Source organism: Rhinatrema bivittatum, chromosome 10 (genome assembly GCF_901001135.1).
Source record: "Rhinatrema bivittatum chromosome 10, aRhiBiv1.1, whole genome shotgun sequence".
In the NCBI taxonomy this organism is placed as follows: Eukaryota; Metazoa; Chordata; class Amphibia; order Gymnophiona; family Rhinatrematidae; genus Rhinatrema; species Rhinatrema bivittatum.
Window position 1 is genome coordinate 84,909,479 of NC_042624.1, and position 27,753 is coordinate 84,937,231.

At 41.7% G+C, this 27,753-nt stretch overlaps 1 protein-coding gene across 2 annotated transcripts in view; it reads left to right on the top strand.

Moving 5' to 3' along the window:
• The window catches only part of COL24A1 (collagen type XXIV alpha 1 chain), a 554,101-nt gene that overhangs the window by 211,914 nt on the left and 314,434 nt on the right, over window positions 1-27,753 (top strand). For both annotated transcript variants that reach the window (XM_029618163.1, XM_029618164.1), the window contains exons 13-18: window positions 7,873-7,926; window positions 11,015-11,059; window positions 21,522-21,575; window positions 21,678-21,722; window positions 22,126-22,179; window positions 23,096-23,149. In XM_029618163.1, coding sequence (XP_029474023.1) covers window positions 7,873-7,926; window positions 11,015-11,059; window positions 21,522-21,575; window positions 21,678-21,722; window positions 22,126-22,179; window positions 23,096-23,149 — 306 coding nt within the window. The remainder of the gene's footprint in view (window positions 1-7,872; window positions 7,927-11,014; window positions 11,060-21,521; window positions 21,576-21,677; window positions 21,723-22,125; window positions 22,180-23,095; window positions 23,150-27,753) is intronic.

A 27,753-nucleotide genomic window follows, 5' to 3' on the forward strand; every position in this document is an offset into this window, starting at 1 on the left:
TTTGTTTCAAGTCTTCACGTTTAGTATAAGAGCACAGAATGCAGAGTGGATCACTTAAAAGGAAACATGATGTATTAGAAGACTATGTTTAAAAACAGAGGTCTTTTTCATATTGATTTCTGTCTATTGCCCTTTTTTAAGTAGCAACTCAATAGACTAAAACTCTGCTTTAGTTTACATGCTTTCTGCTTCCTTGTTAACATTTAGTTCAGTTGTAACGTTCATGATACTAATACCAAGGGACTTGTAGTCTGGCTGAAGTCGCAGATTTGTGCTGGGAACTCTGCCAGCTTCTCTTCACAGCCTTTTCTCCCCCCATCCGCCAGTCGCAGCCCTTCCCTTCCTTCCGTTTCTTGGTGTCCTTTGCTTATGGACAGTGAATCCTGCTTAATTTGGTGTCTACCTATTATCTCTTGCAAGGGTGGGCAAAACCTTTCGGCCTGAAGGCCCTAAGGGTCCAGTGAGAAGGGCCTCAAGTCTGAAGGGCAGGAGTTATGGGGAGGGAGAGAATCTGAGGTCCAGTCGATTGCCAGCAACTTCGCTTCTGGAGCCCGCTCACCTCTGTGGACCATAGCTTGCCCACCTCTGACCTTAGACGCAAAGACCATATTTAATTATTTGCTTGTGACATACAGCACATTCCATCTTTTCTCTCTTTCTATTTTAAACTAGTGCCACAATACTTTTTACTTGCCAGGCATAGTGTTAATGTAGGACAGTATCTCGGTAGCACCTCTTGATAAATCTTGTGATGGTGTAAAATTATAATAATTATTGTTTTAATGCTTTAAGTGAGTAAAAAGAACATATGGTATTCAAAGGCGATTTCATCCGGCACACATTCCAAACAAGAAGAAAAACAAAATGGCACAGAATTTCATAGTGTTAGATGGCCGGATGGCACAATGCCCACTAATGAGTAAATTTTCAAAGGGGTTATGCATGGAAAATTAGCACATACGTGCGTAAGTAGCCTGTATTCATGTACATGCTGCATTGTAAATGTCAAATGTGTATTTTCAGTTTTGCGCACGCGTTTACCTGTGCAAAAAAGAGGTGTTCAGAGCAGAAATTACTATTTTATAAGAGATTTATGTGAATACATTAGCCAACTTATTGGTGCACTTTTACACCTGCTGATTGATTTGGGCAAATAAAATCAGACTTGTCTGTTGTCTGCTATTTTTGGGTGGGAGTTCTGGGCGGATCGGAGGAAATTCAGAGGGTTCAGATGAACTGGGTGGAGGTATCGGCAAACCGGTGATTTTAAGTACGCGCGTATAATTGAAAATATGGCTGCCTTCATGTAAAAGTCAGGGTTTTTATGCATACATGCTATATTTGTTTTCCTGCGTAAAATATGTGCACATCCATGTATGTATGTATGTATTTATATTTATATTCTGCTTTTCCAGGCACTTCAAAGCAGATTACATTCAGGTACTGTAGGTATGTCACTAACCCCTGAGGGCTTGCAAGCTAAGGGTCTGATTTACTAAGCTATTTTCCCCATAGATAGAGAATGGGAAATAAGGCCCTGAGACAATGGATGGGGGAAGTGACGTGGCCCAAGGTCACAAGGAGCAGCAGTGGGATTTAAATCCTGGTTTGTAGCCCACTCTCTAGGCAGAGAAAATGCTCGCTTTCAGTGCATTGCGGAATTGTGATTTCCGCCATTGACTTGCTCGCACTTCACCTCACGTGTGTAGAGCACACAGAAGCTCAGAAATTTTGTCTATTGCCCAGATGTCTCCCTTCTAATCGGGGAAAAAAGTGTTGGTTTTTAATGCATTTGACTTTGAAAATCTATCATTGTCAAATAGGAGTGAAGTTCACTCTAAAAGGAAGAAAAAGCACCTTTTATTCCAGTTAATACAAAGCTTGGTGAAATAGTGACCACATCAGTACAGTATTGCGCATACCGGCCAACATTTGTTCTACCGTGGATATAAAACACTTCATGTATACACAAGTGTCAGCAAAATGCTGGTTGCACGAAGAACAAAACTAAAATCACAGTCTGATAAGGTCACACTGTAGTAATAAACAGCAGAGATCGAATTGCCTTAAAGCACAAAAGTTTTATAAATGTTCCAGCATGGATTGTATTGATGGCATCTTGATCCCATCTGTCCCAAAAGAATGAGGTTGCTGTATCAGATCAGGAAATGCATTTGTAAATCAAGACCATTACCGAGTAGATATAGTTCTATATTAATCCAAATTAGCTATGAAAAGTCGGGGGCTGGTAGTCTGTGTGTACAGTAGGCGAGGACAAGCCACGGTGTTATTCTGGTGCATGAAGGAAATGCTTTCTTATGCGCTTTCATTCAAAGAGGCAGAAATAAGGACGGGCCCCATGGCTCAGCCTCCAGTGCTGCTCCCCGCCCCGTCCATTAGGACCGGCTGATTTGGGCAGAGGGAAGGAAGAGAACAGTCACCTTTTGGGCGTTCCCTGTAGCACTTCTCCAACCTTTATTGTGTCTGGGGGGCTTCCTGAGTTGCCCAGATGTGCCGTCGTGAATGGCAGGGACCGCTGAGGGAGCAAAGTCAGGAAAAGACAAAAAAGAAAAAGAAGAAATCATTGGGATCAGCCCAAACTATGCAAGTTGCGGGGGTTTGGGTTTTTTTTTGTTTGTTTTACCTTGGACAAACATCTGTATCTGACTTTCTCATCAGATAAAGGCTTTTGGAAGTACTATACTGCGGTGAAGGGAACTAAATCTGTATAAAATCAGTCCATAGATGATGCATGTCAAAATAGATTTAGTAGCAGCACATTTTGTTTCCCCTGTATTTCAGTCACTCCAACGCCCACGTAACCTGACATACTTTTAACAGCTCAGTAGCAAAGAATGATAAGCCAAATACAGAAACCTTTCAGGTTTCGGGAATCCATGTCTCATCGAGAGATGTTTTAAGTTAGTCCAAGTAAAATGTATCATATATCATTGACCTCTATTTTCTCAGATTCAAATGGACTAACACCACAGCCACACTACTAATGTCCAGTTTGAAATCATGCAAAGAGCAGCGGTATGAGAGGGCTTGGAAGAGGTTCTGGCTTGGTTTAGATTGTTTTATCAAAATTCAGCACAATGAGGAATGTGCAAAAAATTGTGCTTTGAGGTGGTTATTTTGAAAGCCATTTCTGTGCATAAAACCCAACGTTAGGCACATAAGTGGCTAGTATAAAATAGCCCAGGGCTCATTGCTCATAACCCAATTATGTGCGTGCCTTTTACGCAAACCACAAGAGACGTATAGGAGTCAGAGCTGGAATTTATGCATTCATTTTCTGATTTTAAAAAGTAAGTGGTTAAATTAACCTGCATAAATTATGTCCTCCGAAGAGGAGTCTGTAACTTGATGCGAGTCAGTCTGTGCATGTACCAGGCCCATGACCCCAGCAATTTGCAAAACAAACTTATGTGCGTTCATTTGTTTTGAAAATATGGACTAAAGTATTCATGCACAAGTTGAAAACAGACTAGCCTCACCCACACTATTAGAAAATTAACCTTTTTTTAACGTTCAGTGTGGATGAGTCTAGAATTACTTGGTATTGATATTGTGGTTAAAAAATACTTAAAAGATATCTACTATCTACTCCTAACCAGATTTTAAAATCTAACCTTATCAGGTATTGGTGTTATCTACAAGTTATTTGTCAGTTAAAGTAAATAAATTGTACATTGGAACTCTATCCAAACTCAAGTATAATAGCTAATATCGAAGGCCTCCATTCTTCAAAACTCCTGAGCCAAATAAGTGTCAGGAGATTTTTGGGGGGTGGGGAGAGAGAGAGTCTAGCTATAAGGCTTGTATAATAGTTAGGTATTTATACCTCTCTAGGAGGCACACCTAGTAACTCAAGGTGAGGTTTAGGTAGTAGTGTAGGGGCCACTTTTACAATCAGAGTGAGACGTACGAACAGAACAGTGCACTCTTGTGAAGATTTGATGTCTTTCGGAGTGAGGAAACTCACATAACGATGAGATTTGTACAGTGTTCTCTCAACCTAGCTTGATGTTACCCAGGTAGAGAGCCCATCACTGCAACAGGCTCCAGCGGGGGCGCCGTGACAAACAGGTACGCCCCACTCCTACCTCCCTCGTACATCCTAACACGAAGGCCAGTTACTAGTGAGAGATCCCCACCATTAATGTATGTTCATGGAAATCCGTGCCGTCGCAAAGCACTGGATTGCTGGGCTGGATCGGTAGAAAATAAGCATTATCCTGGCATAAATTCAATAATAAACAAGCAAATAGTGTTACTGTGTTGGACATTGCTCTATTGTCATTACTCTTGGAGTTGGACAATCCTTTCACAAATCAACTATTGTAGTGTTCGGTGATATCTCTTTTTTTTTTTTTTTTTTATGGTACTGTAATATTAACACTGCCACAGAACCAAGAGAGGGAGCAGAATTCTCCAAACAATTAAAAGTGACAATACCACAGGACGAAATAGAAAAAAAAACCAAACAAACATTGGCTAACTCCCTGGCCCCCTGCTCCCCCTCCCACCCCCCCATCAGAGTGACACCTTAATTAGATAGCAGGGGAATGCCAAGGGTGAAAGAGGCTCGCCGGGAAATAGACGTGATCTTGACAAGAATTAGAAAGGTTCGGGCAAGGATAATAAGGGAGGAAGACCTGGAATATAATGTTAGTGAAACTGCTGCTATCCCTCACAGAATAAATCTGCCTGTTCTCTTTGTCCTCGTGATGTTGAAAGTCAGCCCGTCCCCTTTGTGCTGCTCTTTGCCAATTCCTCTCTTGCTGTTCCTGCTCATCATTCTTTTCAGCTAGTAGAGTGCTAGACATGAATAGTTTTGAGTCGTATGGCCTGGGTTTCATTTTTTCTGCTGTTGAACAATTAATCTCTAGTTTATAGAGTGGCTTGAAAATGCAGCTTTCATCAGCTTGCAAGCCCCCAGCTATCTGCTCGCCCTCTGCCCCCACCGAGAATCCGAGCCAGATGTGCAGATCCGTTGATCCCAGTGAGACAAGTCAGAGCTGCCATCACAGATAAGGTCCAGACCAGGCCATAACATAAGCCGGGGGGGGGGGGGGGGGGGGGGGGGCCGCAGGTTCACCCACCCCCCCTGGACAAGGTGAAGCTGCTGCGTGTGGATGGGACTGTGCGATGTGGTTTAAAGGATTGCAGCTATCTGCGATATCTGTCTTTTGAGCTGCGTACTTTGAGAAACCATTCTTATTACAGTTTCTCGCCTTTTACATAACCTATTACGCAATTGATTTGATTTGCTTGTTAATTCTTGTTTTCATCTAGTTTGCTTTGTCATGTGTTTCTTCTGTTGCAAAATATTGGTTTATGTATAGTTTTTATAATTCATCAAGGTCCATCTGACATATGTATAGAAAAATAAAATATTTGTAATTCTGAGCACAATTGGCAGGGAGACACTGAGAGAACAAAACTGGTTAACTTGCTTAAACTTGGTACAATTACTTTGGATATTCAGATAAAGCTCAGATCTGTCTGGTCAGCGGCCACGCTGGTATTGGTGGCCATTTAGGTGGTGGAGTGGAAAGGAGGAAGGACCCAAACGCCCGTCCTGGATCGGGAGAGATCTTGCAGGTGGTCACACTCTGAGGCAGCAGTGTGGACAGAATAACTGGGGGGGGGGCCGGATGGACTTTTTCTGCCATCATTTACTTTGTTGCTAGGAAAGTAAATCAGATGATGCAACAAAATCTGCTTTAGATTTTTCTGATTTTACTTCAAAAACGAATTGATGGACAATTCAACGAAACAACAACTTTTCAAAGTTCAGCAAGTTGTCAGAAAGAAGCTGGTGTGTTTCTGTTTATTAACCCTTGCAAAGCATGAATCAAAGTCATTGGCGCAGCCATGGGTGGGGTCTCAGGGGCCTTTGCCCCCTCACTTATGGCTCAGGCCCCCAACCTCTGTGGGCCAAAGATGGCAGCATTTTCTTGAAAATGCTGCTTCTGCCCCATGAAGACCTGTAGCAGATGGGGTAAGAAGCAGACAGGTAGGTGGATGATGTTAGGGGGGGGGGGCAGTGGTTAGCCACAGTGCCCACTCTTTTAAACTTTGAGGCTGTTCTATGCCACTGGTCAAGCTATCTGGTCAGCACGTGCTTGCTGTTGGTGCATGCCCTGAGATGTCTTAAGAACATAAGAAATTGCCATACTGGGTCAGACCAAGGGTCCATCAAGCCCAGCATCCTGTTTCCAACAGAGGCCAATCCAGGCCACAAGAACCTGGCAATTACCCAAACACTAAGAAGAACCCATGCTACTGATGCAATTAATAGCAGTGGCTATTCCCTAAGTAAAATTGATTAACAGCCATTAATGGACTTCTCCTCCAAGAACTTATCCAAACCTTTTTTGAACCCAGCTACACTAACTGCACTAACCACATCCTCTGGCAACAAATTCCAGAGCTTTATTGTGCGTTGAGTGAAAAAGAATTTTCTCCGATTAGTCTTAAATGTGCTACTTGCTAACTTCATGGAATGCCCCTAGTCCTTCTATTATTCGAAAGTGTAAATAACCAAATCACATCTACCCGTTCAAGACCTCTCATGATCTTAAAGACCTCTATCTTATCCCCCCTCAGCCGTCTCTTCTCCAAGCTGAACAGCCCTAACCTCTTCAGCCTTTCCTCATAGGGGAGCTGTTCCATCCCCTTTATCATTTTGGTTGCCCTTCTCTGTACCTTCTCCATCGCAACTATATCTTTTTTGAGATGCGGCGACCAGAATTGTACACAGTATTCAAGGTGCGGTCTCACCATGGAGCGATATAGAGGCACTATGACATTTTCAGTTTTATTAACCATTCCCTTCCTAATAATTCCTAACATTCTATTTGCTTTTTTGACTGCTGCAGCACACTGAGCCGACGATTTTAAAGTATTATCCACTATGATGCCTAGATCTTTTTCCTGGGTGGTAGAACCTAATATGGAACTTAACATCGTGTAACTAGAGCAAGGGTTATTTTTCCCTATATGCAACACCTTGCACTTGTCCACATTAAATTTCACCTGCCATTTGGATGCCCAATCTTCCAGTCTTGCAAGGTCCTCCTGTAATGTATCACAGTCTGCTTGTGATTTAACTACTCTGAATAATTTTGTATCCGCATGACACTGAAGTCAGTACTGAGTCCAGAAGCAGGCAAGAATATGCTGGAGTAACAGAGCCATATACTCCTGTCTCCTGTGCAGAGTGGGGCAGATAATAGATTAACTATTTTATTTAGATGCAAACAGACCGGAATGTTTTATTTTAGATTTGTAACATGAAATGCAATTTTATAGATTGCAGGGTTGGATTTGATTGGGGATTAGGGGGCAGGGGGAGGTTGTTAACCCTTCAGTTTCTTCCTGCTCCTTTTGGCTTCAAGCTGTATTGGAACCAGCTTCTTTCATGAACCTTTACAGGCAAGTACCCAGGGATTTTCTTGTCCCACCAATACAGCAACTCTACTCAACCAGGGGCCACCGGTTGCAGTTGTTTACAGTACGCAGAGCTTGTGCACCCTGAGCCACTCGGTGTCACCACTGCTCTTGACTGGGGCTGGCTTTCTCCTCCTCGGCAGCATATACGGTCTTGATAGGCCCGAGGAACAGAAACAAAGTTTGGAAATCAAGCCTAGATCTTCCGCAAGACAGCGTGTGCAGCGCTGCTACCGAACCATCAGACTAGCTCAAATAATGTTATTTTAAGAATCCTTTGTGTTCAGGATGTTTGGTTAGAACAGTTTTTCTCCTATGAAACCTGCTATGCATCTTTTAGGGATCTAACATGTGACTGACTACTGGGTGGTTTAGTCGTTTTCAAAATGTTGTACTTTTCTCTTGCACTAGGGATTTCCAGGGGATTTTGGCGACAGAGGGCCTCCTGGGCCTGACGGAAGTCCTGTAAGTATCTCTCTATGTATCTTTCTGCTTCAGAGCAGTTTGAGAAATGGGTTAGGCCAGTATCTTTTGCAGTCAAATGATTTTCTATGTTCTTGCTGAAGGTGGATGCCTAGGTTTTACATTTGAATTACAACTGAATGTCAGCCGTCTGACTTCCAGAGGGGAGAAATGTCAAAAGGATTTAGTCAGCTAAGTAAGGTCTTTGAGACTGTACTTCCGGAGCTGCTAAATTTAGCTGCTCAAATTCTAGGTGGTCCTGGGGGCAGGTTGGGTGAAGAAAGTCAGATGGCCAGACCTAGGCACATGGATATCTAGCTGGTTATTCTTTTACCCTTAGATCTGGCACTCACCTCCCTGCCATCCCTCCATTTGAGAACTCATTGTCCCCTTCCCTCTACCAAGCACCCATCTCTCTCTCTCTCTCTCTCTCTTGAAACCCTGACTATCAATTTCAGCTGCTGCCCTCTCGCCCTTCCCGAAAGCTCTGTCTCATCCCCAGACCTGCCAATGCCCTTCCTCCCTCTCCAATGGCTGCAGCTATTTCAGGGAAGCTGAGTTTGACAGTTGTGACTTCAAGGGAGGGAGGCGAGTGCCAGGTTAAGTGGGTTAAATTTTCAGTGAACAGTTTTTTTGACCTGGTACTTCCTGTTCAGTTAAAACCAGGGCTGGGATCTGGTGCCATAAACCTTAATTTTCCGACTACTTGGGAATTTTTTTTCCTTATGTTATTTCTCCTCCCGACTTCCAGTCATTGTGGTGATGGTTATCGGTCCTCAGTCCGGCCACTAGGTGTCACCCTTAAGCAATAAGCATGATTCCCCCGACCCTGGGGAGCTATGAAAGTTTCTCTAATATCCCCAGACTCACCTAATGGAGACCCAACGTTGGGATTGAACCAGAGACTTTTTGCATTGAGGTGCACAGCACTTACCAATTGAGTCACTGGTCTGCCCTGTCAGCTACATTTTAGCCAGCTTAAGGACCTGATTCACTATGGGGGTTTTCCCATAGACCCAAAATGGGAGAAAAGCCTTAATGAATCTGAGCTCCACCTTAGCTCTACATACATTTTCAGCCAGAACCTAGTCAGACCTAGGTTCTGACTGAAAGCTCACCTGGCAACTACTTATTAATACAGTCACATGTCAAGATTAAAGTTATACACCAACAAAGGTAGAAGACCTTGATTCCAAAACTCTATTATCTTAAACATGAAGGAATCATAAAATACAATACTTATATTACAAATATCGTTAATTGATGGTCACAATAATTTAAAAATATTCCATAATCAAAAGCAATCAGAATACAATGAAATCACATACATTTGATATGTTATATGAATTGTTTGCACTATATTAGTTAGCTAGAAGTTGTTTTTGTGTGTGAGTACACATGAATACATATGAGTGTTGTTTTTATAAGTGTATATATATGATTAGCATTGATAACATATCTATTGTATGTAATTCCATTGTATTCTGATTGCTATTGATTATGGAATAGTTTAAAATTATTATCCCCATCAATTAAAGATATTTGTAATAGAATTATTGTATGTATTTTATGATTCCTTCGTGTTTAAGAGGATTAAAGTTTTGCCACAAAGATGATTTTGCATGAGCTTTCCTACAGTACTTAATGCCAGGAAGGCACGGATCCTTTATTTTTTTTATCCTGTGTTGAATGACATCCCCTGTATTTTTTACCTGGTGTTGATGCCCCCTGTATATTTTTTTTATCTTGTACTGAATGATGTCCCCTGGGTATTTTTTATTGTGTATTGAATAACACCCCCTTTGGTTTTTTTTATGTATGCAAATCTCGTATCTGAGCATCTGCTTGTCCCGCTTTTTGGTCTCTTCATTCTCAGAAACGTATCATTTGATCAGTGAGAGCAATTTACATTGGTAAAATGACAGCTGATGATAGGTCAAGTGAATGTTTGTTGCCTAAAAAGTTACCTACTTGACTGTACAGATGGATGGGCTTTAGGCTCCGTTCTTTTACCTTGAATGCAAGGCTCCGGCTGCCCATGGCATCCATTAGTGAGAGTAGCAGCAAAGCAGTCATGAGCTCACCCCCTTTCTTTGCTGGGGGGTAGCGGGCAAGATGAACTGACTTTACCACCCTGTGGCTGCCGGCACAAAATATGTGCTCTCAATATTAATGGGAACCTCATAGCCAAAGGGCCTACATGTGTACAACCTATCCAAAGTGGGAGGGGTTTTACACTATTATATAAGTGTCCAAACTCGAATTTTTTAGGCGGAGCTGTGAGGAGGAGCAATAAGACGTGAAATGGAAGGGAGAGGCAGTTTGCTTATTGACCTGCACTTTGCAAGGAGTGGGCGTGGCAAGCTTTTCTGATCACTGAGAAGGCAAAGGGTCCTGCTAATCCAGTGACCCTGGAAAAAGCATCTGTGTTTCTGTTTTCCAGTAGGACCTTAATTGCAACTAGTGGTGTGCTTCTACCACAATCAAAGGAAAGGGAGGCCATCCTGAGCTGCTGCCCCTACTGTAGATGCAAGGGGACAGTCTGTTGGAGTAACAGAAGATCCCATATCTGTTCCCAGGGAAGTTTTGTTTGCAAGGGAGAACATTGTCATCTGTGTTTTTGTAATTTTGGAACAAGAATTTTGCTATTATTTCAACTACTTTTTATGGTTTGATCAGTAAATTTGCATTTGCTTGGAATGACAATCTGGTGTGTGAAGAGTTTTATTTGCTGGACCGTTAACTGGGTCCTTAAGAACCTAGAAGCATTGACTCAGCCCCATTCCTGAAGAGCCATCAGGGCCGTGATGAGTTTTGTCAGCTTCAGCAGCACCCGAAGGTGCACCCCTTTCTTGAGGGAAGGTCTGAAAAAAAAGGAGTTATACAACTTCAAGTTGCTGGGGAATCGCTGTAGAATGTAAAACTTATTCTCTAACTAGGTAGGCACTTATGTGGTTTATCTTATGCACATTTCAGATAAGCACCTGCAGTGCCTGGGAAAATAAAGCCTTCCAACCGATTGTCAGATCAGGTTTTATTTTAAAATCATTATCATGCAAACCTCTTTCCTAACCAAATATTGTTTTAAAAGGGAACTGTAGGTGGCGGTGGTCCTGCTGGATTTCCTGGGCTAAGAGTGAGTATAGTTTTGCTGATTTCTCCTCTGCTTTCTGTCCTTCACATTCTCATTGCACCGATGGAAATGCCTTCTTGGATGCTTGATATAAATCCATACATCTGTTCCTGTAGCAAATGCAGGGAGCTTGCGTACACCCATTAAATAAATAAAACAGGATGGGCATTGCCCTGAGTGACCCCTGTACGGGAAGAGCTGTGAAATAGTAGCAGTTTAGCAGCAGAGGTGAACCAATGTAGTGCTAGAATTGCAGCAAGCTTCGGGCAGCTACAGAGGGTGAAGGTGAAGGTAAGGGAGATTAGAGGACGGCGTCTTATAAGGCAACTAGCAAGAGGCCGAGAGGTCTTTCTCTGTTCCTGTATTAATCAACAGCTCCATGGAACCTCACATTTCTTTTCCTTATGGAAAAATCATCTCCTTACAAAGGTTTTGTCTGCCCTGAAAAATGAATGTCTTTGACTGACAAGTGGTCTCCCTGACCACATGAAAAATGAATGTCTTTGACTGACATGTGGTCAGTCAAAGACATTCAGTCAATGACATGTGAAAAATGAATGTCTTTGACTGACATGTGGTCTCCCTGACCACATGTCCTAATATCAACTTCTCACCTGTCGTCAGGAATTTAGGAGCCTGGCTGGACAATAAACTAAACTTAAAAACATTTATAAACACCACGACTAAGGACTGCTTTTACAAATTGCAAGTCCTAAAAAAACTTAAACCCCTCCTTCACTTCAACGACTTCTGCCTTGTACTTCAAGCAATTGTTCTTACAAAGATTGATTATTGCAACTCTCTCTTACTCGGTCTTCCTCTCAACTCTATCAAACCCCTACAGATGGTCCAGAATGCCGCAGCCAGAATTCTCACTAACTCTAACAAAAGGGAACACATAACACCCATACTCCATAACCTACACTGGCTTCCCATCAAATACAGGATCCTTTTCAAAATACTAACCATCATTCATAAATCAATTCACAACATCTCGCCCATCAATTTAAAGATGCAACTTCGACCTCATACCTCCTCTCGACCCATCAGAAGCGCATACAAGGGTACACTGTATGCCCCAACCGCAAAAACTTCACGAAGGAAACGAGCTCTATCTACTGCTGGACCTCACCATTGGAACACTCTCCCCCCAGACTTAAGACTAGAACCAAGCCATCCTGTTTTCAAAAAAAAGCTAAAAACCTGGCTCTTTAGTCAAGCTTTCACAGACACATAAGGAACTAAACCCTCGCTGTCTTCTCTCCTCCACCTCCCATCTTCGACCCTTATCCACTTACCCCCCCCTTACATTAAGTTATGACGGCCTCATTTTACTCTATGACTTATATCATCCTAAGACACTAATGTTTATGCCTTATGTTACTTCATACCTTATGTCACTTCATCTCACCATTGTTTATGCTCTATGTTACGCTATGACTTAGGTCACCCTATGATAACTGGATCACTTGTATATTATACAATGTTATTATATTATTATTATGTGTTTCCAGACTTCACCACCCAAAAAACTACATTACACAATCTGCCTCCGCTTTTTAATCTTCTATACATGTTTATTGTATTGTGACATCATTTAAGTAGAGAAGCTACCTTTTGTTGATTCTTCGAATAGTCACTGTTTCATTATGTTACATGCAAAGCCTTTTGTTGATTCTTCGAATAGGTACTGTTTCATTATGTTACATGTAAAGCCTTGTTTAATATGTTTCTTGTAAAGCCTTGTTTAATATGTAAAGCCTTGTTTAATATGTTTCTTGTAAAGCCAAGGGCACTGTTTCCCGTCCCGAGGCATTTTTGCTGTTACCTGTAAACCGGATTGATTTGTTTCCTAACAGGAAATTCGGTATATAAAAATTCTAAATAAATAAATAAAATAAAGTGAGTCTTGATATTGTAAGAACTTACCTTAAATGCTGAATTTACCGTGAAACACATTTACCTCTTGACTTCTAGCTCACAGCCGATAGCTGTTGATGCAGATTCAAGCCTTTCTGATCCATGTATGTTCCTCACAGAGGTGAACGTTGTCACCAGAAAAGACTAAATAGATTTCAGCATTTTTAGTACGAGAATCCACGAAAAGAGGTCGTGGTATGATACTGAAAGGGGATAGACTCAGGAATGAATGTAAGGAAATCCTTTTTTCCCCAGTAAAGTGATGGATGCTTGGAACTGACACCCCCCCCACCAATGAAACAATGAAAGCGGTGACGGTATTAAGAGTATCAGAATTTAAGAGAACATGTGCTAGGCAGAGGCGAATGCTGAGTTGCAGAGGAGCCAAGGGTGAAGTCGAGCAGGGTCAGTGTTATTGCTTCAGGAAGAGAAAATGGGCAAACTATAATCTTTGACTCCCAGCATATTCCATGTCTCTATGAGCTGGGTCCAGGATTGATATTCCATTGCAGCAAATCAAATGATTGTTAAATATTAAAAAAAAAAAAAAGAGCCGTGCATTCTCCTCTTTCCACAGATGGGAAGGCCATTTTGTTGGCTGTGAAAAACAAGTTTGTTTTGGTGGGGGTTTTTTTTGTTACATGGCTTTTATCTTCTTGGCTGAATCTGTGTAAAATGAACAATTCAGCACAGGGAAGCTGGTGGGTGAGTTTCTCTGGCATGAGAATCGGAGACAGGTCTGCTGAATAGGATCCTTTAAAATGTGTGGACCTTTCTGTAGAGAAATGGCTGTTCACAGGTAATTAAAAATGTGTTAATCTGGCTGTTTCCCTCCCAAATCATGAATATGTAGCTGTTATAAATCTCAGACCAATAAGCAAGATATAAATTAAGCAACCCACTTAAACAAATGTTTTGTAGACCGACTGATTGCCCCAGTCGAAGCGTTGCTGGCTCACAGATAAGTTTCTTATGTCCTCCATTTACAATTAGGTATCACACTCACTTTTTTTTTTTTTTTATATAACAAACTCAACTTGTAAAATGTGTTGATTTTGAAAAGATCAGACTGTAAATTATAGAGTTAGTGCTTCCAGTCCGCCTGCCCAGTTCCCCCCCCCCCCCCCCCCCCCCCCCACTTTTATAGTCTTCCTTGTTCTTCTTCTGCCATTGATAGAGAGGTAATAAAGCTTACACTGGGAAAGGAAGGATCATGGAATAAACTGGCATTTTACTTGAAGCCACGGCAGGATAACATCTTTATAATAGTTCCATGCTGTGGGAAAGTGTTGCAGGCGTGCTCTCCATGTGGACTGATCTCGCCTTGTTCATTGATTCCTGCTAGCCACTGCTCGGGCAGCATGACTGGGGTCTTCGGCTGGACGGTCATATAACCCGAAACGGTTTTGGTGTTAGTTTTCGGAAGATTTCAAAATGCCCAAACAAATCTTTTTTTCCATTTCTTGCTGTCCAGCAGCATTTTTAAAAGTTGGTTTTGTTTTTTTGTTTTTTTTTAATGTTTTAAAGCCATTTCTTGCTTGGAGTTAAGCATTTAAAAGCACTTTTGTCAGGAATTCTTGTAAATCTTTTTTTTTTTTTTTTTCTGCCAGTCAAGTGATGCATGCTCCTCTCAAAATATAAAGCTCTGAGGAAGAACAAAATCATTCTCTCTCTTTTCCCAACCTGGGAGCAGTCCAGCTGGCTTTTGAATCCCCTCTAGAGCTTTGCCATTTGCACATTTCCAAAAAGTCAGCATGGAACAGCCTGCTTGCTTCTAGACAAAAGGACATTGAGCAAATGCCAAAACAGGGCTTCCAGGCCATAGCGTCCACTGAAGACCTGGACTGGTGTTGCCAAAAAAAATGGACTTGTTGTTATGTATTAGGGGCCAAGTTTTCCTGCTACTGAAAATGAATAAGCTTTTAGAAAGCTTCCTGCACTTGAAGGGATGTCCAGCAGCAGCAGATAACGTGATAGAAAGGGAGTTGTTCAAACTTGTTTCTTTGCAAATAAAACCAATTAGATAGTTTGTAAATCAAGCTAATAAGGTTTTCCACGGAGTCTGGAAAGGTACCTGAGTAACATTTGATTTCTCTTTATTTCACCAACTTAAAAAAAAAAAAAAGACACCAGTGAGCAGGCCATAAAGCAGGCCTACCTTGATCACACAAAAGGAATTGTATATGCCTGGAAGGCAAGTGATTTAAATAAGCCCTCAAAAGGAAAAAGAACATTCCCACAGCTTTACTGCATGGTTTGGATCCAGCACAGCTCAGTGACAAAGTGCACTTATCATACAAGCTGACATGCATACACCATGTAACACTGCTGCAAAAGTGACCGAGGCTGATATATAAAAAGGTTTGTCTGGCTAACTTTTAAGAGATTTGAATTTCCTGGCCCTAGTGAAATTTCTCACCTGGCTAAAGTTTTGTCAGATGCAGAGGGGCATTCCTGAGCTGTGGCTAAAATGTATCTCATTAGCACTGATATTTTAGTCCTAACCAGATAACATTTGCTGGGTAGGTTTGGCCAGAAAAATTGCTGTCACATAATTAGCTGTGTATATTAAGTGACAAACTTATGTAGCAAAGTTCCTCTAAATATCCGGATTAAGTTACTTGGGCAAATTTTCTGCTCCCTGGTTCACTGAATATCAACTTTAGTGTATTTATTTTTGTTTCATTTTTCCAAATTCGGAATTCCTTTAGTCATACTGGTCCTAGAAAAAAATGGATTCTTTCCTTTCATTTGATCAACGTGCAAATTGTAGCTGACATTGTCCCTGAGCTCTTCAGACCTGAATGTTTGTGTGGTCTGAAGAACTTGGGAGCAATATCAGCTTTGGATATTTTTCATGTTGGTTCTGTGAAAGCCGTCGCAACTGCACAAGATCCAAGTTTCTATATGGAAGATAGCCACAATACTTCATTGTTCTTACATGCGCTATAATGATGAATTGTTTTCTCCAGACTTCAGTGGTGTTTATACTAATCTCCTGTCCCACTAAACAATCTTTTTCTGTTTTATTCCTACAAGTCAACTAATTTAAAAGAAACTGGGCAGACTAGGTGGCCTCATTAGTCCTTTTCTGTCATCTACTGTTGTACAAAGATGAGATGCAATTTTTTTCCATTGATAAGTAGACTGAATTAGCCATTCCATCTATGTGATGTCATCCAGTGGCACTGAACGGACTTGTCTCTCCTAGCTAGTAAAGCTTTCAGCTCTGAGCATGTGTGGGAGTTCCCACGGGGGTGTTGTCTCATGGACCTTCTCAGTCATATTTTGTCTGGGCACAAGCACAGACGTATACTCAGACTCTATTAATTTTTCCCTGAAATAATTGGATTCAATATTCTTCCTCAAAAGTATCTTTTTCTATTTTCCGTCTGCCTCTGCAGCACCCACAACAGCACTTTTCAGTGCTATCTTAAAAAAAAAAAAAAAAAAGGAACATTTTTTTCAAAAGGTCTCCTCAATATGTCTGGCCAGAAGAAAAAGTCAGTAGTGAGCAGGTTCAAAAATTGCATCTGTGGTAAGATAGTCCCTCACTGACAGCCATGAATTGTGCTGTCAGTGCCTCGGGCTGGAACAAAGACTAAAAGAATTGTTACACCTGTGGACGTATGTCCCCACATTTCCAACATTCTAGAATAATTAGGATTGAGAAGCTATATAAATCTCTCCAGAGAGTCATCAGATCATCTTCCCACAGTGCAGCATCATCTGCTTCACCAGGAAAAGAGTCAGTAGGATCCCATGGGGTCAAGTAGTTTCAGCTGACCTGCATCGGAAAAAGAAGTGGCATCAGTCATTGGCATCATCATAGTTTGCGTCGAAGAAGCATAAACACTCAAAATGCAGTGCATGGCACCGTCGAAGTGACCATCATCAGCGCCATTGACACAAGGTGCGTTGATGCACAATTCATTGGGACACCTGAGGCAATTCCCTCTGATATACTTGACCGATTCATTCAGTGCATGACACTTGATGCACTGATGCATTAGATATTTGATACACCAAAGTCGGCTGTATGCATGGTCCATGCTTCATCAATGCACCTCGAGGTTTCCCTGGCTGCACAGTGCATCCAGTACTCTGATACATGACCCCATGATGCACATCACAAGAATGCTTGATGCAGTCGATACTTACAACATCCTTGCTCTGCACCAGATTTCTCGACATGACTTACTAAAGAGCCATCAAAGCAATCAGTCATGTTCTTCCAAAGTGTCCCGGCATTCCACTCTATTGAAGCTATCGATGCATCAAGCCCAACAGCCAGTCATCAGACTGCTCTACCAACACAATTATATGTAGCCCAACCTAGATCTGCAGCGGAAGGAGTCAGATTACCTCTGCCCCCTCCAATAACAAGAGCCCTCACTCCATCCAGGTTAGTGGAGGAGGGTCTTCATTTGGAAACACCAAAGCCAGTATGTTCAATAGTTTCATTCACCCATTCAGATGTAGCAACCTATTGTGGTCTCTGAAGAGGATGTTCCACCACTCACTCCAGGTCAGAGGACACATCAATCACTTGACCAAATTGTAGTTTTGTTGAGAAGTTTCTTTACCTTTTCGACCAAAGAGATGGAAGAAACTAGCCTCTCCTCTCCACTATTGATGCAGCCGTTCCTCAGACCAGAGTCCCAAGCTTGCCTATAGGGGTGAACACATAATACTACTCTCTGGCAGCAGTTGGTCAGAGGTGGTGAACCAGAGGCAACAGGAAGAACCTCCTGGTTTACCCTGTTTGTCATTGGGGTCATGGATAAGCAGCTCCAAACCATTAGGTTCAGAAGAAGATTCTACAGGTAAACCTTCTGACCCACTTCCAGATCCCCCTAGACCATACCTCAGCCCCAGATGACCTGACGTATTCCAAATGTATGGAAAAGGGGGGGATCAATGCTTGGTGTCCAGATCAGTAAAGATAGATACCCAATTCAAAACTATTTGGTCATCTTCAAATTCTAGATACCCCATCAGAACCAGTGGCCCTCCCAGTCCACAACATCCTCAACTTCTTACATATGAGGATGCAGGAAATACCTGTTTGGGCAATCCTATAACTAGGAAGCTTGAGCTCAAATACAGATTGTAAAAGTCTCCAGGGTTCAGCGTCATTCAGATCCCACACCAATCCATACTGGTTGAATCTGCTTTTAAAAAAGCGAAAAAGGCAAAAATTCACTCAAATTCACCACCAGGAAAAGATCTTGTCATTCAAAGCTTCATGCTCACCACTTACATCGCTATCTCCATGACTGCATTCAGAAACTAAAGTATTTTCTACAACCTATTGATGATGGTAGTTATTATCCCCAACCGCTTTTAGATGCAGAAGAAGGCATTCGTCACCTTCTCCAATCTGTCTGAGTCATTCGATTCTGTTTCATGTACTTCCTCAGCCTCTATCAGGGCTCAGCATATGGTGTGGCTTAGAGAGAGCAGCGTAGGTGATGATGTCCATGAGAAGTTTGCAGACCTCCCTTGTTTAGGTGGCTCAGAGAAACAGTCACTCAGATAAAAGCCAGAATGTAGCAGTACAATCTCTCTAGATGGCTCCCAAACAGCCCTTTATGTCCAGATGTTCTTTCTTCATGTAAAAATGAATGTACTTCCACAGACAGATAGCCCTATCGGACTTATCTAGGCCTCTTCTGGCCTGGTGTGCGCAGCCACTTCCAAACAGACCTCGACAACAAGAATGCCGTCGGCCTAAAACCACGCAACAGACCCAAACCAAACCTGGGTCCAGTTTTTGATCCCTCTGAACAATTCATACCCCTCTGTTCCAGTAAAGCTTTTCTTGGAAATGTAGCATCAGATAACCGAGGACCTCTGAGTCCTCAAAATCATGCAGTCTGGATACCATTTACATTTCTTCCAGGTGCCATTCCTTCTACATTGTTCAACTCTCAATCCAAAACTAGGGTTGGTGCAAGCATATTTGGTGCCCTAGGTGTGAACCTTTGGTCATTCCTTCCCTCTGCCCTAACTTAACTATTTGTGGCAGTGGCTCCATCCCAGCACTCCCTTCTTTGATGGTATTGGCTCTGATACAGCACCTCTCTAGACCTCACACTAGCAGGATTTTGCTGCCCCTAAAATCTTGGCGCTCTAGGTGACTGCCTAGTTTGCCTAATGGAAGCACTGACCCTGATTGGCTGTCAGTTTTTATGCAGACTAACCTTTTACAGTACTTATTGAAACCAATATAAGGAAACAGAAACGGATAACTTATCTGACTAAATTTAGCCAGGTATATTATCAGGGATATTCATCAGGATAAATGTCCTGCTGAATACCCCATTGTAACCCTAGTTTTGGGTGGCTACTATGTAGCACAGAGGCCATAAAAGAATTTGTAATTCTGGGGGCTGGATCGCACAGGCTAGCTCACCTACAGGACTCTTTTTCCCAAGGCCTGGTGAGAAGGAAATCTTCCTCTGGGCCTTAAGTGACAGGGGTGCCTTTGTAAATCTTTTCCCTGGGAGAGGTATAATCCTGTTACTGCTGTAAGTGCTGCAATGTGCCAAAAATACACAGGAGACTCTGTCTGAATGCCCAAAAGCAACTTTATTGAGGGTGAATCAGATGAGTAGATGGCACAGTTCAAAACAGTGCTTAATTCCACAGCTGGTCTTTTCAGTTTAGTCTTTCCTCTGTCTGTGCAAAGGTCTCTTACTACTAGGGCAGGGTAAAGACTCACCCTCCAGGGCCTGGAAAAATGAGGTTCCCTTGTGTGGGCAGGAAGGAAAACCCTCTAAGCTGGCAAAAATGGATAACATGGTCTCTGCACAGAGTCCCAATTTCCTCTCTCCCCAGGAGTGAAGTCTCCAATTGAGGGGCTTCAGTAGGTCTCAGCTTGGTCTTACTCACAGTTCTCCAGTCTCTCTCGTGATCTCTCTCTCTCTCAAATCCCACACTTGAAGGGATCCACCCTGGCACACCCAGCACTTGATGTTCCTTTCTTCAGGTCAGGAAGGGGACAGTAAAACTCTTCCTCCTGGCTCTTCCAACCAAACACCAGAAGGTCTCTGCAGAGAGTCACCGCTATTCCTCTTTCCTCTCGGGGGTTGCAGAGGGGCAGGCCTTCCCTATTCTGGGCCACCCAGAGAAAAGGTTTCCCTGTGACCTCTCTCCAGGCAACACCCAGGGATTTCGCAGGCTTCATACCAAGAAAAATGCAAAGCCCAAAACAACCCTGGAAAGAAACGCAGCCAGCCAGTGTGAGTGGACTGGGAGGGCACCTTCCCGACCTTGCTCAGGGAGACAGGCAGGGATTGCCTCAGACCTCAGAGTAGGCCCAAAATCCAAATCAGAAAAATTCCCCAAACTCCACAGCTCACAAGCACTGCCTCCAGTCTCTCAGTAGAGAGCTGCTTTTATTAGTTTAGTTTAGTTTATTGGCATTTATATACCGATGTATCAGATGGACCTTCACATCGGTTTACAAAAAGTTACATCACATTTGGAAATTACAATAATTGATAAAATAGTAACAGCTAAAAAACTACACAGAGTAAAAGAAATAAATTAGCTGTTAAAAGAGATAATCTAAGAACCAATAGAAACTCATAAAACAGGTATCAAATTAAAATAAACATGATAATAAAACAATAAAATAGAACATAATAAAAAAACAAAATACAAAGTAAAATAATGGTAGCCCATCAGAGAAGTTAAGAGCAATGTGTATACTCATCGATTGCCGCTCAATTATAACATTTCACACTCTTATTAGCGTTCTGATCTGTGGTTTCATAATCTATAAAAGCACGTTTAAATAACCAGGTCTTTAATTCGGATTTAAATTGCTTTTATTACCCTCAGAGGGAGGGTTTGTGCCAAATGCTGCTTCTCCACAGTCTCCACTTATCCCTCCGTAGCTAAAGGAGTTAAACAGAAGGCAATATTATTAATGAACTCCAGCGGGTCATTACGCCATATTAAAGTTGTCCAGCTACCTTTAGCTGGATAACTTTAAGCTCATATTCATTAATCTCTGAGATTCGGCAGAAATTGGAGAAAGAAGATTGTCATTTGTCATCAAGGAAAATTCAGGCAATTCCATTACTTAGTATCTAGAAAAGTAAATTGTAGGAATCATTCCAAGGTATTCATAGTAACATGGCAAATGATGACAAAAAAAGACCCGTTTACTCATCTAGTTTTGCTAGTTATTCTGGTCCCCACTGTTAAGGATATATCTCAGCCCAGCCACCGAAACTTAACTGCTTATATGATACTGATCCCAGCAGGAAACAAAATACCTATAATCGTCTTTGTGTAGGGACCCCTTGCTATTACTATAGAGTAATTAGGAAATTGCTACAATATAAGCTATTGAATTGTAAATAGGTTTTACCCGCATTTAATGCACTTAAGGCGGTCAGTGGGTTTTTGAAAATTGCTGTGATTAATATCTTACATTTACATTTTCCTTTGAAAATTACCCTGATAGAATATCCCAAAAGCTTATGCGCTTTAATCACTTAACACCGTCTCCTCCTTTTCTGTCTTATAGGGCGACATTGGGCCTATAGGACTGCGTGGACCATCAGGGATTCCTGGACCTCAGGTATTCCCTCACATGCTGTTGGTGGGCAGGGATGGGATATTGTTCAAGGGTCATCATTCTGCTACAGATAATCCTGTTTTGTTTTCTATTTTTTTTTGTTAGGGTCTGTCAGGGAATGTGGGACAACCTGGAATGAAAGGTGATAAGGTGATCTAAATATTTCCATTATCATAGTGATATGACTTTGAAATGTTTTTTGTTTGGTTTTTGGGGGTTGTTTTTTTTTGTGAAGTCAAGGTGACATTTGTGAAATGAAAAATGTAAATAATTGCTTTTTGATCCATTTACAGATAACCACTTATCACATTGTCTGATTTCTTAATACTTAAAAGGGGAAAATGACTTTTTTGAATGCTGAGCACATTTCTGTATTGCTCGATTTCTGTTTTTATATGGTGCTCACGTGCAAAACTTTGCACAGTACATGTGGAGACAATGGTGTATGGGGTTACAAGGGATAATTAACAAACTGCTAATCTATTACTGTTTGTCTTAATGCTTTATTTTAAGCTTTCTCTGTGTTATCTGTGTATAATAATGTGTTATTTAGGGTGAACAAGGCATTTCAGGAGAAGTAGGCGAGTTGGGGTATCCGGGAGACAAGGTACGTTATAAAGGCAGAATTTTGCATTAATATTCGTATTTTAATCATCTTGGGGTAAATTTTCGCGAATGTTCCTAACTGTAAAGGAATTAGCGTACTTTTAGACCCACATTAAAACGAGCCGATTTTTAAAGCCTGTGTAACCCGCCTACATTGTGTGTGAATATCAGGTGCTTATGTGGCTAAAAGTGCATACACAACCCTTTCAAAATGATGGCATAGGTTAGCCATGTCAGCAGCATGCATACTCTCTTTTGGACATTAAATGTACACGTGTAGTTTCCAAGCATGCCTCTTTTCTATGGGCCAAAAGTCCGTGTGATGTGAACATCTACATGTTCTTACAAGCAACTAAAATCCCAAATATCCAGATGTGGCCGACTTAAGCAGGTTAAAGGCCTAAGTCTTTGAAAATTTACCACCTTGGTTTTTTGTATTCTGCTAGAATAGAATAGTACCAGCAAAACGTTCTGGTCTTCTTCTGGTTAGCAAGGTCAGCCATTAGTATGGGTGTGGATTTGTAATCCACATCGATCAAGTTCCTTAGATTCTGTAGAATAAAAGAATGAATGAATAATTATTATGAATCTTAAGTAAACTAGGATCAGGTGTGGCATGTCTAATTGCTATCAGAAACTTGTACCACTTAAGGGCAATATGTATTTGAAAATATATTATTGTAGTATGCAGAGATCTGCTATCCTGTCCAGCTAGTGCAGTGCTGTTTGTGTTAGACAGTTATTGGTTTATATGTACCCTTACAATTTATTAACTACTTGAGTACTTAAAGCACAAACCTCACTTGTTGCTCCGTAATTTTGAATGCTAAATTGCCTGTATAATCAGTGTTCAGTTGTTTATGTGGAAGAAAGTATTGCCTGTTTTTACTGTTCATGTTCAATTTAATTTTTTAAAGGGTGCTGTTGGTTTGCCAGGACCACCGGGAATCAGAGGAAAACCAGGGCCTCTAGTATGTTTGGACTTTTATTTTATTCTTATTGTGTTTTATGATAACAGAGAACTGCAAACTTTCCTGTGGGAGGAATGGCATGCAACCTTCCTTTGGAAAAACATTGGTAGCCCAGTGGCAGTCTTGCTATAGCATCTGAATTTAAGAAAGCGTAGGACAAGCACAAGGGGATTTCTGAGGGAGTGGGAGGGATTGTAGGACTGAGCAGTTGGTGTGGATGGGCAGACTAGATAGGCCGTATGGTCTTTCTCCCATCAAGTTTCTGTAATTGACCCATCTTTCTTTAAAGTAACTTCCAGTAATGGTTCTTATATGTGTCTAGGTCCTCTAACACCACTACAGTATGGGTGAAACACAAGGATGGTGTAGAAAAATGCTGTCTTTTATCTCCCCCTCACTGCCAATGTACAAACAAATTGCTTCTACAGTATCTAGAGCCCTTAACCTCTTCCCTAATAATGTATACTGTATAGTATTTTTGAAATTATATTTTTCACTTAACCACTCTTCAGTAGCAGACCTTAACCTGTTTTGTTTTTTTTGGTTTTTTTTTAAATATATAACGGTGTTCTTATGTATATAAATGAAATGGCCAGGAATTACATATGCATAAGTCCAAAATGAAAATGATGTAACAGAATATACAAGCATTTTTGGGCAAAAGAAATAGGATAGAATAAATGCAAATCTGAAAGCAGTCGTCGATTGGCTGCTGCTGTTCTATGGATGCACGTTTGCTGCTCAATGATTTGCTAATTTGTTTTCAGTAGGGAACCACCCGCCCCCCAGCCTAGATTCTGACCTTAAATAGAAACGACCGAAAAATCTTTCTTTGGGTTAGAGACCAGTGGTCCATTAAGGCCGGCATCTTGGCTCCAATAGTGGCCAGTCAGGGTGACTTGGAAGTACCTGGCAAATCCTAAAGGGGAGATTCCCTTCCCTATTGCTCACTCCCAGAAGTAAGAGGTATTTGCCTCTATCTGGCTAACAAATGTTAAAGACCTGACCTTCAGAAACTTGTCCAAGCCATTCTTGTTAAATCCAGCTATACTAGTGGCCTTGATCTCATCTTCCAGCAGCAAACTGTGCAGCTTAATTTTACACGGACTGAAAAAAATGGGGCGGATTTTAAAAGGGTTACACGCGTAATATACGCGCGTAACCCTTTTAAATCCACTCCTGCGTGCGCCGAGCCTATTTTGCATAGACCCAGCGATGCGCGCAAGCCCCAGGACATGCGTATGTCCCGGGGCTTGAGAAAAGGGACAGGGAGTGGGCGGGGCGGACTGGGGGCAGGGCCAAGGCCCTCCAGCACAGCGGCCATGCCAGAGGGATCGCGCGCCGGCACTTGGCCGGCGCGCGCAACCTACGCCTGTCCGGAGGCAGGCACGACTTAGAAAATAAAGGTAGGGGGGTGATTTAGGTAGGACTGGGGGGCGGGTTAGGTAGGGGAAGGGAGGGGAAGGTGGGGGGGGGCGGAAAGAAACTTTCCTCCAAGGCCGCTCCAATTTCGGAGGAAATTGGCTCCCCTAGGGCTCTGCGCACGCAAGTTGCACAAGTGTGCACCCCCTTGCGCATGCCAATCCCGGATTTTATAACATGTGCGTGGCTGCGCGCGCATGTTATAAAATCGGGCTTAGATCTGTGTGCGCCGGGTTGCGCACACAAATCTACGCCCGCACGTAGCTACTAAAATCCTGCCCTATATGTTCTTAAGTGTGTTTTAAATCTGCCACCAGTTAGTTTCATGGCGTGTCCCCTTGTCTTATGAATGTTTGATGTTGAAATTCCTTTGAAAATTGTCCTTCTAAATGGTCCAATTTACTGTCGTACAGGCTTCTTGCTTTAAAGTACTTGAAACTGTTTTTATTATTAGCCTCTGCCTCTCGGGCATGTTTCTCTTCAGATTCTCTCTTGGCCTCCTTTTCAATGTTTACATCTCATTTGTCAGTTCATATGTTCCTTTTTATTTCCCTGGTTAGGTCCTGTTTCCATTTTTTTTTTAAAGGATACCTTTTTGGCTCTGATAGCCTCTTTCACAGCACCATTTAGCAATATTGGAAGTCTTTGGTGCTTTTTTAACCTTTTCTAACTTGTGAAATACATTTTAACTGGGTTTCCAAGATGGCATTTTTTTAAACAATCTCCATTCCTCATACATACTTTTAACCCTCGCACCTGCACATTTTAGTTTCCTTCTTATTAATTTCCTCATTTTATCATAGCGTTCCTTTTCAAAGCTAAAAGCCACTGTGGTACTTTTATTTATTATTCTCCCTTCAATGATTTTGTCAGATTTGATTGAATTATGGTCACTATTGCTAAGTGACACTGCCACCCTTACCCTTTGCAACAGGTTCTGTGTTCCACTGAGAACCAGATCTAAAGTAGTTCCCCTGTTCATCAGTTCCAGGACCAGCTGTTCCATGAATAGGGTCCTTTGTTTTAAGTTTAAACCGATTTTTATCCATAAATTCCTGGATTTTTCCAAAGGTGACTATAGGTTTAAACTGAAATTCCCCCTAATTTTAGGATTAAAAAACTGCTCCAGAACTGCAGGTACAGCATTTCAAGACCTCCAGTCACTGCTGGAAGCCAGTGTTAGGCCAAAGTCAATACTGTGTTTCAAATCCCACCCCCCTACAGTGCCGCCCATGCCGTGTTTTGAGACCCGCCTCCTCATCCCCTAAGCAGCTACAGTGCCTGCTGTCTGGTGCCGCAAATGCATTTGAAGCAGGCCCTGTCTTCCAAAAGCACTTCCTGGCAGGCTCCCTGACCCTGCACAAAAGCAGACGTGCATGCTGCAGAGCAGGGGAGTAAGCATGCTGCTGAAGGAGAGAGGAAAAGCCTGCAGCCACCACCAGTGAAGGTGAATGCTGTTGCAGTGTGGGGGAGTGAGGAGGAAAGGAAGATTCTCATCAGGGTGGAGGTGGGGGGAGAGAGGGGCAGTTAGACAGGGGATGAGGGTAGAGGTGGGAATACTGCTGAGTAGGTGGGTGGAAGAGTCTGCTTAATAATGTTTTATGGTCCTGGTTTGTGTCCACCAAAAGTAAACTTTGATATTTACCCGGAAAAATAATGAGTCATTTTTTTCAAATGATTTTTTCTTGTTTTTCTTCTTGTCTTAATAAACCCTGATAAATTCCTGGGAAAAATAAACAATAAAACTGGAAATGAAGGTCCCTATCAATGAAAGAATCATTTATGGCATCTGGAACTTTACCTCCCTAGTATGCCCTGAGGAGACATTCACCCAGTCAGTATTGGGGTAATTTAAATCTTCCATTATTTTTGCTTCCATTGTACTATGCTGTCTAAACTCTGTTAACATTTCACAGCCTGCTTCACCATCCTGGTCAGATGGCCGCTAGTATACCCCCATTGTTATACTCTTACCCATTAGAAATGAAACTTGCATCAATAGAGATTCTAGAGTGCAGTATGCTTCCTGCAAAACCTTTATCCTATTGAAACAATGCCATCCTTAACATATAGTACTACTCTACCAGAAGTTCACTCTGCTCTCATTTCAGTATATTTTGTACCCTGATATTACAATATCCCATTAGTGATGATCTTTCCACCAGGTCTCTGAGATGTATGTGTTTTCATTTAATACCATATATTCTAGCTTCTCAGTCTTATTTTTTAGACTTCTGATATTTGCATAAGGACACACCTAAGTATATTCTTTTATTCCTGTTCACAGCCCAATTATTATTAGCATTTGACTCAAGTCATTTGAAGTCATTCATATTGTCTGCTGTTCATTTAAATCCACCTGGGCTATTTCAGCTTATTCCACATCCTCTCAGGTTAACGTAAACAGCCTGCATAAATATAACAGTAAATATGCACTTAAGTTATACCAATTTTCAAAGAAAACTTATGTATGCAAGAATACTTTGAAAATTATTCCACCAAAACTACCCATACACAACTACATCCACTATTATGTGTGCATATATTTATTTGGAACATTTTACATACATAGATTTGAGAATGCAAAATTATGTGTGTAAGTGCAAACACCTCCCCTACCCTAATGGAGGATGAAATAGATCAGATTGGCAAACTAAACAGTAACAAATTGCTGGGATCAGATGGCATCCACGCCAGAGTTCTAAAAGAATTGAAACATGAAATTGCAAATCTGATACTAGTAATCTATAACCTATCATTTAAAGCATGAAGACTGGAAGGTAGCCAATAGGAAGCTGATTAAAAAGGGCTGCAGGTGTGATCCTGGAAACTATAGACTGGTGGGCCTGATGTCAATGCCAAGCAAAATGGTAGAACTCATTCTTAAAAACAAAACTACTGGCCATATAGATAGACGAGGCTTAATCAGCATGAGTCAGCTTTGGCCTCGCAAAGGGAAGTATTGCTTTACTTTTCTCTTACATTTTTTGAAGGTGTAAATAAACGTAGATAAAGGTTGATATAGTTTATTTGGATTTTCAGAAAGCATTTGACAAAATTCCACATGAAAAACTGCTCAGGAGATCACAAAATCATGGGAAAGGAAGCAGTATACTACTGTGGATTGGTAACTGGTTAAAAGACAAGACTGAATGGTCAGATTTCCAAGTGGAGAAAGGTCA